Consider the following 12,274-nt stretch of genomic DNA (forward strand, 5'->3'; position numbering starts at 1 on the left):
TTCATGTGCTTTCTTATCCGTCCCGCTGTCTCTTATCTCCTCCTAACGGCGGCACGCTTGTGTCGCAGGGTGCACGGCCTTCTGTCTTCCTGCCAGCTCTATCTGGTGCACTTGACCTGTGACCCCACTTATCTCTCAGCCTGAGGCAGCGTAGGTCCATTGGCTAGAGGTTAGCTTTAAGTGTAGACTTTGACTGCGGCTTCCCTTTTTATCTGTTAGCACCTCAGATTAGGACGTGGCCCGGGGAAGTCCCACGGACCGAGAGTTTAAAAAACCTCGACCTTATGAGAATCTGTTGCCAGCAATGTTTTTTTTTTTCTGGATGTCGGATCTGAGATTGCAGCTTTATTTCAGCTCCTGTGAACTATTTACATATTTCTTTCTATATTTTCTTTGTTCTTTATAATATGAAAGCAGATTTATGTCACATTTCCTTTGGACCGCAGTCACTTTCTTTCGAGGATTTGAGTGAGTTTGACAAGGGCCAAACTGTGATGGCTAGACGTCTGGGTCAGAGCATCTCCAAATCTGCAGCTCTTGTGGGGTGTTCCCGGTCTGCAGTGGTCAGTATCTATGAAAAGCGGTCCAAGGAAGGAACAGTGGTAAACCGGCGACAGGGTCATGTGCGGCCAAGGCTTATTGATGCACGTGGGGAGCGAAGCCTGGCCCGTGTGGTCCGATCCAACAGACGAGCTACTGTAGCTCAAATTGCTTAAGAAGTGAATGCTGGTTCTGATGGAAAGGTGTCAGAATACACAGTGCATCGCAGTTTGTTGCATATGGGGCAGCATAAGGGGGGCCAACACAATATTAGGTGAGGAAGGTGGTCATAATGTTATGCCTCATCGGTGTATATATGCATTCATCAATTCACTGTCTGTATTATGACCGCTTTATCCGATTCAGGGTCCTGGTGGGTACAATTCACTGGGCGAAAGGTAGGAAACACCCTGAACAGGTTGCCAGTCCATCACGACAAACACATTAAGGGCAATGAAATATCTACAGTTAACCTGACTGCATGTGTTTGGACTGTGGGATGAAACAAACGTAGACACAGGGAGAACATGGACTGCTCCACCTGGGAATGGAACCCAAGACAACAATGCTACCCACAGAACCGTCACTCAGACATATAGATGGATAGAACGAAGCCCATACTGATATAAAACACAAACATGGTAATTGGAAGACTCATCAGTAATCTGCATTAGCTGGTCTAGTGGTCTGAAAAGACTAAAGTGAAACATTTTGGCTTAAATTCTCAGCACATCTTGTGGCATAATTCTAACCAGGCAAATCTGTCGACTGATGCTTTACAGAAGCAGGGCCTGGCAATCTGGCGAGTATTAACAGAACAATGATTGGTACAGAGTACAGCTTTATTGGATAATACCTTCAAACATATATATCGAGACCCCTAAATTGCTGTATACCAACCAACCGCATAGAACCTGAAGACTTTTCCATAAAGATCTTGTGCTTACACATCTGCAGCAGCCTGTTCCTCGAGTCTTTTCACATGACTTTGCTTTGTGTGTGTCACTTGTCTCTATAACACAGCTGCTTTTGAATATAGAGACGACGCTTATAATGATGAAGTGTGTTCCAGCAGCACTCGCTACTTTGTGTGATAGCAGGTACTAGCGAACGTGTCAACCGGAATAAACAGACAGCAAAAGAAGGGTTTGCCATTCAGCGCAGCTTGTTTTCTTTTGTGTTCCCTCTCTAAACCCCCTTTTAACACCCGGCAATGGCAAGTAATTTCCCCTTTTGAGGCACAGCCATACAGATAGAAAATTGCTTTTTGTGCATCACCATCAGACTCTAATGCAATAGAGGACCGCGGATGCCTGATGAATTCTGGCGGCTCCGTCTCGGCCAGCACGAGAGGGGTTAAGCTTTTATTTAATAAATATAAGAGGGGAAAAAAGAATCCCGCGGTCAGTGACACGTTTCAGATATCGCCTGAGGAGGCATTACCATAAAAACGAGAGCTTGTTATACAGTGAAATTTCAATGAAGGGAACACAAAATGCATTTAATGAAATTCAGATGGCAGCTTGCGGGTTTCCGTGAATCTCATTAAGCGGGCTTTGTGCTGGTTTCCCATCTCCCTTTTTGTGTGGACAAGCCTCTTCACCGTGTCTAATAATGTCAGAGATTTCATCATTGGTCTCCTTTCAAAAAGACAATACCTCCCTTGCGGGGAGCTGCGCACTGATGTTTTAGGCTGGAGTCCCGAATCCTGATACTTTTCCAGATCTTGCTGATCATTGCTAGAAATGGATATATATATACAGTATTTATACACACACTGATCTGATTACCATATAGAAGCACTTTGTAGTTCTACAATTACTGACTGTAGTCCATCTGTTTCTCTACATACCTTTTTAGCCTGCTTTCACCCTGTTCTTTAATGGTCAGGACCCCCACAGAGCGGGTATTGTTTAGGTTGTGGGTCATTCTCAGCACTGCAGTGACACTGACATGGTGGTGGTGTGTTAGTGTGTTGTGCTGGTATGAGTGGATCAGACACAGCAGCGCTGCTCTATTAGACAGTCATATCCAGTTGGTCCACGCTCATCTATTGCTGCTGTTTGAGTTGGTCATCTTCTAGACCTTCATCAGTGGTCACAGGACGCTGCCCACGGGGCGCTGTTGTCTGGATATTTTTGGTTGGTGGACTATTCTCAGTCTAGCAGTGACACTGAGGTGTTTAAAAACTCCATCAGCGCTGCTGTGTCTGATCCACTCATACCAGCACAACACACACTAACACACCACCACCATGTCAGTGTCACTGCAGTGCTGGGAATGACCCATCACCTAAATAATACCTGCTCTGTAGTGGTCCTCAGGGGGTCCAGACCATGAAGAGCATGCAGAGAAACAGATGGACTACAGTTAGTAATTGTAGTACTCCTTTTTTGCAAGTGAAGATAATAAAATGGACTGTGTGTAGAAACAAGGAGGTGGTATTTTTTTTCTCTTTCATTTTAAATAGTACCTTGAAACTTGTTACAGCACCCTGAGCTATAACACAAGTTTAAAAGTGAAACAGGAGGAAAATCCAGCTAAACACAGATACATGTGGACACTTTCAGAGTGAATTTGACAGTTATTCCACACACATTCAGATTTGTCTCATTGTCAAAAATGCTGAACATGTTGAGTTTAGTGGGTATTTTAAGTTTAGGGGACGTCGAGTTACAAGGTACCATTGTACTTTTAAAAGTAATAACCAGCACTACTGAAGAATTTGGATATAATTAGATTTAAATCTGAATATATTTTGAGTTGAAATATAATTTCGGTGATTTCACCATTCTCATCGGTGTCGATATATCTTCCTTAATCCCCTTCACATTTTAAATACCTGCTATGTGTCTTTGACCATCACATGACTTACCTCGTCCTTTTCTCTCTCTCTTCTCAGGCTTCGGCTTTGTAACTTTCGAGAATGAAGACGTGGTAGAGAAAGTCTGTGAAATTCATTTCCATGAAATCAATAATAAAATGGTAAGTGCGCTTTACTTTTCAATTCACAAGGCAACATTTTCTAAATGAATATTTGATTCCCCACTTAGCGTGGCTCTAATAGGATGCACTTGTTGACTTGTAGATTTTTGTTTGGAGATGTGAAATGCAGAAGGCGGGCGTGCACGGCGACGTGTATGCGCTGGCCAGAAAGCATGAAATTGTTTAACAGTGTTTGTGAGGGTTCCTGTCCTATAGGTTCAATCAGGAGAAGAAAGGGGAATGATGCCAGGTATTTCAAAATCAAAGTTATTTGGCAGAGAATGAAAGAGAGCAGCAGCTGAGTTCATTAAAGATGGATTATCGCCTAGGTTCCTGTGTAATGACCAGGCTTGGCTCTTGAGCTCATTCTGTCGTGCAGCTAATCTTTCAGAGACCTACACTCTTGCCATTTTGTACATTGAAGCAAAAATGAAATGAAACGATCCATTTTGAATGTTCTGGTTGTATTCATCATTGGCAATTAAGCTTGTTAGAGTGTCCGGATCCTCACAAGGGTTGAATGCACTTCTAACTAGGTATCAAACTGTTGCAGAACACTAATTAAGTCTAGTCTTAAAGATACAGTCCCACAGTCCGTTAGAAATATGCATAGATTAAGAGTCTCCGAGAATGTAAGGTCTAAACAGAGGTTGAGGGCAGATGATTAGATATCCAGTAACACTGGGTCTATCCGAAAACCCAGTGAGCTCTCTACATAGGCTGGATTTTACCTCATCCTATGTGTGCTTCTGAAAAGAAGGCTGTCTAACTTCTTAGATAACTTAAAATGCTGCCTACTGAGGTGCCTTATTTTAACCCTTTGATGCACAATCTGGGTCAAAAGTGACCCGACTGAGGTTTTATTTTCTATATTTTTGCAATAAATTAATTTAGCCATTCAAGCTTCCATGAATTCCTCAATTAACTTGTTTTTGATCATCACAAATCCTTATTTCAGTTTTATATTGTTTACTTTTTTAATAAAAATAATTTTAGTATCACTACCCTTCCAATGCACAACATGGGTCAAAATTGACCCGTATGTATTTACTATGGAATTTGGTAGGAACTACTGACATTTTTAGTGTTTGTAGTCAGAAACATATTTACTGATCTTTTGAAAGATAACCAAGGATTAGTCTCTTGAACTTCACTAGTTAGAGAAATATGTCCAATACTATTAGCTTGCTAGCTGTTAGCATATTCTATTCTAGATAGCTTTTATTAGCTATTAAAAGGACAGTAAATATATGAATAACTGACTAATGTGCATATGAAAATATTCTTTGCTTTTTAATAGCCTTTTTCAAAGTGTTAGGACAGCTGGTCTCTGATGCTGGTGACCTAGACTGTGTGCCACAGGGCAAAGATGCAATTGAGGGTGTGTCTGTGAATCCATCTCGCCTAGATGAAGAAGACTTCTTTGATGACACAGAAGACTCATTTGAGTCCTCTGAAGAGGAAACTCAGACTCAGTCTAAAAAATTGAGTAAAATGTGTCTTACTGGAGCTAGCATCCCCCACTCGGGGCAAAACAAGAAGCTAAAACATCTTGAGGAAATGCCCAGGACCTGCATTTGGTTCAACAACGGTTTCACCAAAAGATATATTAATCAGTAACAACGTCATTTTGGATGTTATGAAGAGCGACAGCAGCAAAAGGAAACGAGTAAAGAAGTATTGTCAGAAGGATGTGTGGCTTTTATTGTCTTGACCCTGCTTGAATGGGTAGACAAGAGCTGGGATGTGAGTTTACAGGAACTCTTTCTGGATCCACTGCAAAATCCAATGTGCAAGGCCACCATGACAATATGATCATGGAGAGTTATGTGCGAAAGAAGGGAAAAGCTGTTGTCCTCTTGAGCACCCATCATGATGACACATCAGTGGATGTCAATAGTGTAAAGAAGAAACCAGAGGTCATCCAGTACCATACCTTCTGTGTTTTCCACTTCCAACATGCGAACCATCTGATTCATCCAGTACTATAACAAAACAAAAGGTGGACAGAATGGATCAGATGGTTCGCACCTTGTAAGCGGAGAACACGGAGGTGGCCCATGGGGCTCTGGTACAATATGTTGGATGCTGCCACCCACAATGCCTTCATTATCTTCACTAACACTAACTAACACCCTGATTGCATGAGATCACTAGCTTGTGTTCCCAGTGCACCAATTTGTGCTGTATCTATATGATCTCATCAGTTTTACGTTCAGTCACATTCACCAATCTTCACTACAGTTCAATATCAGTGTTAATTTGAATAAATATATTATTACAGTGTGTTTTCATTTTATTTAATCACACTTGCAGACATGGGTCATTTTCGACCCATGTGTGTAAAGCTGATGTAGTAATACAAAAACTATTTTTTGTTCATGAAGTAAATTAATAAAAATTAAAATAATGATTGAAGATAATCAAAAACAAGATGTGTGATAAACATTTGGAACAATAAATGGTGAAATAAATTGATTTCAAAATATATACCAAAAGATACTCAGCAATACATGAAATAACATAGGAAATGAATATGGGTCGTTTTCGACCCATGTTGTGCATTAGAAGGGGTTTGTTTAACTTGTGCATCAAAGGTTAAAGCGATAATCTGACAAGGGAAGCACTTTGTAGTTCTACAATTACAGACTGTAGTCCATCTGTTTTTCTGCATGCTTTGTTAGCCCCCTTTCTTACTGTTCTTCATTGGTCAGGACCCCCACAGGACCACTACAGAGCAGGTATTATTTGGGTGGCGGGTCATTCTCAGCACTGCAGTGACACTGACAATGGTGGTGATGTGTTAGTGTGTGTTGTGCTGGTGTTCAGTGGATAAGACACAGCAGCGCTGATGGAGTTTTTAAACACCTCACTGTCACTGCTGGACTGAGAATAGTCCACCAACCAAAAATATATCCAGCCAACAGCGTCTTGTGACCACTGATGAAGGTCTAGAAGATGACCAACTCAAACAGCAGCAATAGATGAGCGATCGTCTCTGACTTTACATCTACAAGGCGGACCAACTAGGTAGGAGTGTATTATACAGTGGACAGTGAGTGGACACAGTATTTAAAAACACTAGCACAACACACACTAACACACCACCACCATGTCAGTGTCACTGCAGTGCTGAGAATGATCCATCACATAAATATTACCTGCTCTGTAGTGGTCCTGTGGGGGTCCTGACCATTGAATAACAGGGTAAAAGCAAACTAAAAAGGTATGTAGAGAAATAGATGGACTACAGTCAGTAATTGTAGAACTTCAAAGTGTTTCTATATGGTAAATGGAGCTGATAAAATGGACAGTGAGTGTAGAAACAAGGAGGTGGTTTTAATGTTATGGCTGATTAGTGTATATCAGCAACTATGTGATTCATGCCTGGCCCTCGTATCTTCAAAATAACATGACCCAATAGACCTCTGGACTTTTGGTATCGAAAAAATGAATACGCCCGCTCTATAGACACACTAGTTCTGATCAGATCTTGGAACAAACACATTATCTGGCTGGAGATTCATAAGAGCTAGACACTGCAATCAATTTTTATATAACACTGCATTAGGTTCCTTCATCATTTAAGAAGCACCAAAGACTGAGTTCCAGTTTGCTTCCATTTCTCTGGCACTCCATTCGTGCCATCCATCGACTGCCCTCCTCCAGAATAGACCTGCCAGGGAATTGCATGCATCATTATTACCAGGTGAGTAACCTCAGGGCAAGCAGGAAAAGAAGAGGCTATGTTATTTTTCACATAGCGATGTTTAAAGAAGCGGTTTGGTTTGTGTATGAGAACAGTGCTTTCTCTCGTGTTGAAATTTTGCTGGTTGAGTGTTAAATGGAATCGGTAAAGAAAGGACAGGTAGGGAAGGGAAGAAAAGCTGTTCCCATTCCAATATCTATTCTACTTCTGGTGTAGGTTACTTGATATGTGCATTTTCTGGTTTACTCCTGATGTTGGGGTGTATCTCGTATAGTTTCAGTAGAGGTTAAAACTGCTGTTCTCATACACAGACGGCTTTGTGAAACATACCTTAGTCCGTTCTTTTCCTGCTTGCCCTGAGGTTACTCACCTGGTAATAATGATGCGTGCAATTCCCTGGCAGGTCTATTTTGGACCCGACCAGTCGATGGATGGCATGAATGGAATGCCAGAGAAATGGAAACAAACTGGAGCTCAGGCTTTGGTGCTTCTAAGTAATGAAGTAATCACGCTAGATGTAGAATAGACCATTCCAGACTGACGCACCAACATCTAATACGAGAGGAAGACCCCACACTATGCGAAGATTGTCAGACACCCGTCACTATAAAACATATACTGGCTGAATTAAGTACAACAGAAAAAAAACAAAGACTATAAGTGTGTTCGAAAAGCTAGGGAGCTCTCTACATAGACATCATTTTACGTCATCCTATGCGCACTCCAGAGAATGAGGCTGTTCGAAATCCTAGATGCCTTAATAAGCTGTCTAGTTAGGGGACAATAACACCCGAAGAGTATTGGAAATTTAATTGCTCTTGTAGCGATCTTTAATTATTTATTCTTTCTGTATGACCCGGTAATAAATGATCACGGCTCGGTGATTGGGGACCACTGCCTTAAAACATTAAAAGAAACCCTCTATGTAAGGTAGGTACCCTCTAGGTAATGCAGAAACAATTCTTAAACTTCCCAATAATACAAGACTGGAAGTACATTTATTAGACCATAGGCAGTCAGCTGGTGACATCTTGAACTCTAGAGTTTGAATCTCAGCTCTGCTACCAGCAGGCTGGGCACCTAGACATGATTGGCTCATCCATTGGGTTGAATGCTTGAGAAGATTCCTCATAACTGATGCAATTATGGCGCATACACAGAGACCAGGGAAAATGCAGATCAGTGCGTAACTCTCCACGCACCAGACTGAACCCCATATGAACTCGGTTTGTGCAGGTGAAAAGATGCAGTTGGCTACTGCACACGTGTCGGAGGGGGGGTGTGTTAGTCACGGCTCTCCTCAGTCAGGAGTGGAGGTCAGCAGCAGTAGAGGAAGTTATGACTAGATTGGGAGAACATAGAAAAACAAACAAAGCCCTTGTTCTTTGCTGTATGTGTTCAGTAAGGATCTATGGAGTCTCGGTATAACTGATAATCACAAGTTGCAATTACATTCCGCAGTTTTAACGTATGTATTGGCCAATAAAATTGTTTTATACAGTAAAATGCTCGGGCATTTGTGTGCCAGCCATGGCATGCCAAAATATAGCTTTAGTCCTACTTGTGAATGCCATGTCATCTTCGATTTCTTTATTTCTGTACCAAGATCACCTGATGTATCACCAGCTAGCAGCCTTGCTGTTCGTTTGGCTTGATAATTAGTTACCCTCATCTTCATTATTATGACAATTATTAGGACTGTTTTGAAAACCTTGACTTGTCCTTTAAGCCTGACTATCCTTTACCCCCGCTAGTCTTTTTTTCATTCTTGCTTGTTGGAGCCATCTGTTGAGGTAAACTTTTTCAGCTCTGAACCAGGTGGCCCTACACCTCCAACCCTGAAATTCCAGCACAGCAGGTTACTCAGAGACAGACAAAAAGAACATGAGGAAAGCCTTCCTTTGCTGGCGGCATTAGATTTTCCGCTCTGTACACACAGCGGCCCGTAAATCATTCAGACGCCTCTTACTCTGCCTTCTAAAAGGTAAGATTCAGTTAAAGTAGCCCACGCTGACCTGACACTGGACCTTTATTGACCTTACACAGTACTCAAATCTATAATGAATGGACAGAAAGGTAAAAGCTTTGCTGGGGTTTTTTTGCACAATTTTGAAAAAAGACTCATGGATACATGGGACCACACAGAAGCCAGTATTGCGTTCTTGGCGTGCGTGTGTGCGTGCGCGTGTGTGTGTGTGTGGTTTTTTCTTGCAATGAGAGGGGGGGTTGTATTCCAATTTCGTTGTGCAAGTGTACAAGTACAATGTGCAATGACAATAAAGGATTCGTATTCGTAAACAGTGGATCTGGTCCTTTGTAGCAAGGTCATAATCACTATATACACTGTGGAGACGAGACATGCCTACCTTTAATATACTGATAGGGCGGCACTGTGGCTAAGTGGGTAGCACTATCGCCTCACAGCAAGAAGGTCCTGGGTTTGATCCCCAGGTGGGAAGGTCTGGGTCCTTTCTGTGCCCGGGAGCTCCAGTTTCCTCCCACAGTCCAAAAACATGCAGTCAGGTTAACTGGAGACACTGAATTGCCCTATAGTTCAATGGGTGTGTGTATGAACGTGTGTGTGTGTCTGCTCTGCAATGGACTGGCGCCCCATCCAGGGTGTTACTGTGTGCCTTGCGCCCATTGAAAAGCTGGGATAGGCTCCAGCACTCCCCGCAACCCTGATTGAATAAGCGGTTAAGAAAGTGAGTGAGTGAATATACTGATGTAAAATTATGAATACACATATACCACTCACTAGCTTTGGATTCTCCAGTGTTTGCATTAGCTGTGGATATGGCAGGAATGTTTTAGAATGGCAGGAACCCACCCCCCATTTTCAATTCATGGCTAAGCCATGATCAGAGCCACTTCTCAGGTTCCTTAAGGTTCGAATCATGGAAGAATCACTTGCATTAACCCCTATAGTCTATGAAAAGTATTTCCAGTCGTCTTGCTTGTACCAGTGGGCAAGAAGCTGAGGTTAATTTATGCATTTCCCATGAAGGACCCCTTGTGCAAATTTCTTATATCAAACACTTATTGCTTGGTACTTATTATAGGAACCTGCCCACAGTGAATAAGTGGACCATATCAATAACTAAGATGAAAATAGAGAATCCATATGAAAGAATTAGTCTTACTTGGACTTTGTGGTGGCATGGGGTGGAAGCCAGGGTTGGCTTAATGGTGCATTGTCAACCAATATGTATAAGACCTGTGCATTGCCATTTTTAGCTCATGGACCTTACTTAATTGAAATATATGTTAAGAAAGTAATGTAAGTCGTGAATGCCTACCACTTACTACTCTGGAAAATCCTTACAGGCTGAAGCATGATAGAAAGTAATTACTGTAATTAAACATTCTTAACTGCATAGAAGCAACATGGGTTATGTACCATTTGACCATCAGGCTTAGCTGGGTAGCCTCAACCATGCAATCCATGTCTGCTCCTCCGAATTAAAAGCCTTTGCTTTAGTCGAATAATCAAAGTCCCTTTGACTGCCCCCCATTCGTTTAATCTTGGTTCCACTAACGTCCATATTTCTTGTCCTCCCTGTGCAATAAGTGGCACCAGAGTGAATCAAGAAAACCATGATCAAAGTCTTCCATGTTCAACTTCTCTTGCAGAACTTCCCACCCAAACAAAAGCATCCGGAAGCCCATTACTTGTTATTTACACCCTTTTGGAGGGTAGTCATGAATCACTGGTCTTTCCTTGACCCATGGAAGGTCAGTCCCAACGAGGTCTTCCAATTATCTTGTCCAAGATGCCTAATTTTGGAATGCCAGGGCAAATCTTTCTACTGCAATAATTCCTCCTACATCTACAGAGCTGGAACAGAGGCACATGAAACAGTAGTAGAAGGATCATCAGGCTAGAAAGAGGAATTCATAGCTCTTCATTCATGTGCAGACTTTTTAGATCTGATTACAACTCCTAACTCTGCTCGCTCACCCTAGGGCTTCTGGGAAGCAGGACTATGAGAGTGGAGTGATTGAGAAAATGGCCTTTGCTTGCTCCATCCCTCCCTCCTTCTTTCTCTTTCCTCAATGGCTCCTGATCACTCCCTTCTCGCTTGTTAAGACGTGAGTTCTGCCTCATCAACGGAACACAGGAAATGGCAGTGCATACCAATAAGCCCTGATCTTTCCCCTCTCATGCTTTCATTTCTCCCCCCTTACTCTCTGTGGTGCGATTTGGCTCCAGCAGTGGGTGAGTTATCTGTGGAACTGGCTGCTGGCTGTAATCTGTTTGCCTGTGGCGCAGCCTGACTGACCAGAACCGCTGATAATGACCCCGTCATTAAGACTCAGCGCTCCAGCTTGAGCCTCTAAGATAGAGACCGCAGGCTCTCGGCCAGATATCGGATGGTAGCGGGAAAGGGGCTCGAACAGATCAGAGCCTCTGCATTTACTCATGCGACATTTATCACAGCCACTAAGAAAGTCATTAATTTGTGCCGTGCGACTAATGGACTGATGTAGCTAGTGATGATGACGGATGAGTAGGAAGGCAACACGCATGCTGGTTTCGCTGTTTTTCTGACAGAATGCCTTGTGATTCAGACCCCTTCACAGGAAGTGTACTCAGTCATCTCCTCCCTCCCTAACTCCTCTGTGGTTAAACTAATCATTAAGCTAATCTGGCTGAGTCCCTACTGTTGCTTCCCAAAAATGCTTAAACCCCGATGGAGCGGTTGATTGGTCATTCAATTGATTGGGTGATTGATGGACAATTGACTACCATTAACATCCTATTCACTGCCTGGTGTGTTTTCCGATGTGCCCGGCACTCAGGAGGTCTCTTTGAGCAATTGTACATCTGACCTTTTATTGATCTAAATGACAATTAAGTTTCCCTGCCAATTGCAATAAACACATGCGCTTCCTTACTGAAATAACACACTCACTCCATTTATACAAACCATAATTTACCTCTGAAGGGTGACCAGTGGGTTTACAAATTACAGCTCGAATACCTATAGACTTTTTAGAGTCTATATATGTTCTGCTTTTACCCCAACAAAGGACTTT

At 42.4% G+C, this 12,274-nt stretch overlaps 1 protein-coding gene across 4 annotated transcripts in view; it reads left to right on the forward strand.

The window, feature by feature from the left end:
- msi2a (musashi RNA-binding protein 2a) overlaps positions 1-12,274 on the forward strand; it is a 375,070-nt gene that overhangs the window by 291,327 nt on the left and 71,469 nt on the right. For all 4 annotated transcript variants that reach the window (XM_063013642.1, XM_063013644.1, XM_063013643.1 and 1 more), the window contains exon 8: positions 3,443-3,525. In XM_063013642.1, the coding sequence (XP_062869712.1) occupies positions 3,443-3,525 (83 nt within the window). The remainder of the gene's footprint in view (positions 1-3,442; positions 3,526-12,274) is intronic.

The sequence above is a fragment of the Trichomycterus rosablanca genome, chromosome 18 (assembly GCF_030014385.1).
Source record: "Trichomycterus rosablanca isolate fTriRos1 chromosome 18, fTriRos1.hap1, whole genome shotgun sequence".
NCBI classification, from domain to species: Eukaryota; Metazoa; Chordata; class Actinopteri; order Siluriformes; family Trichomycteridae; genus Trichomycterus; species Trichomycterus rosablanca.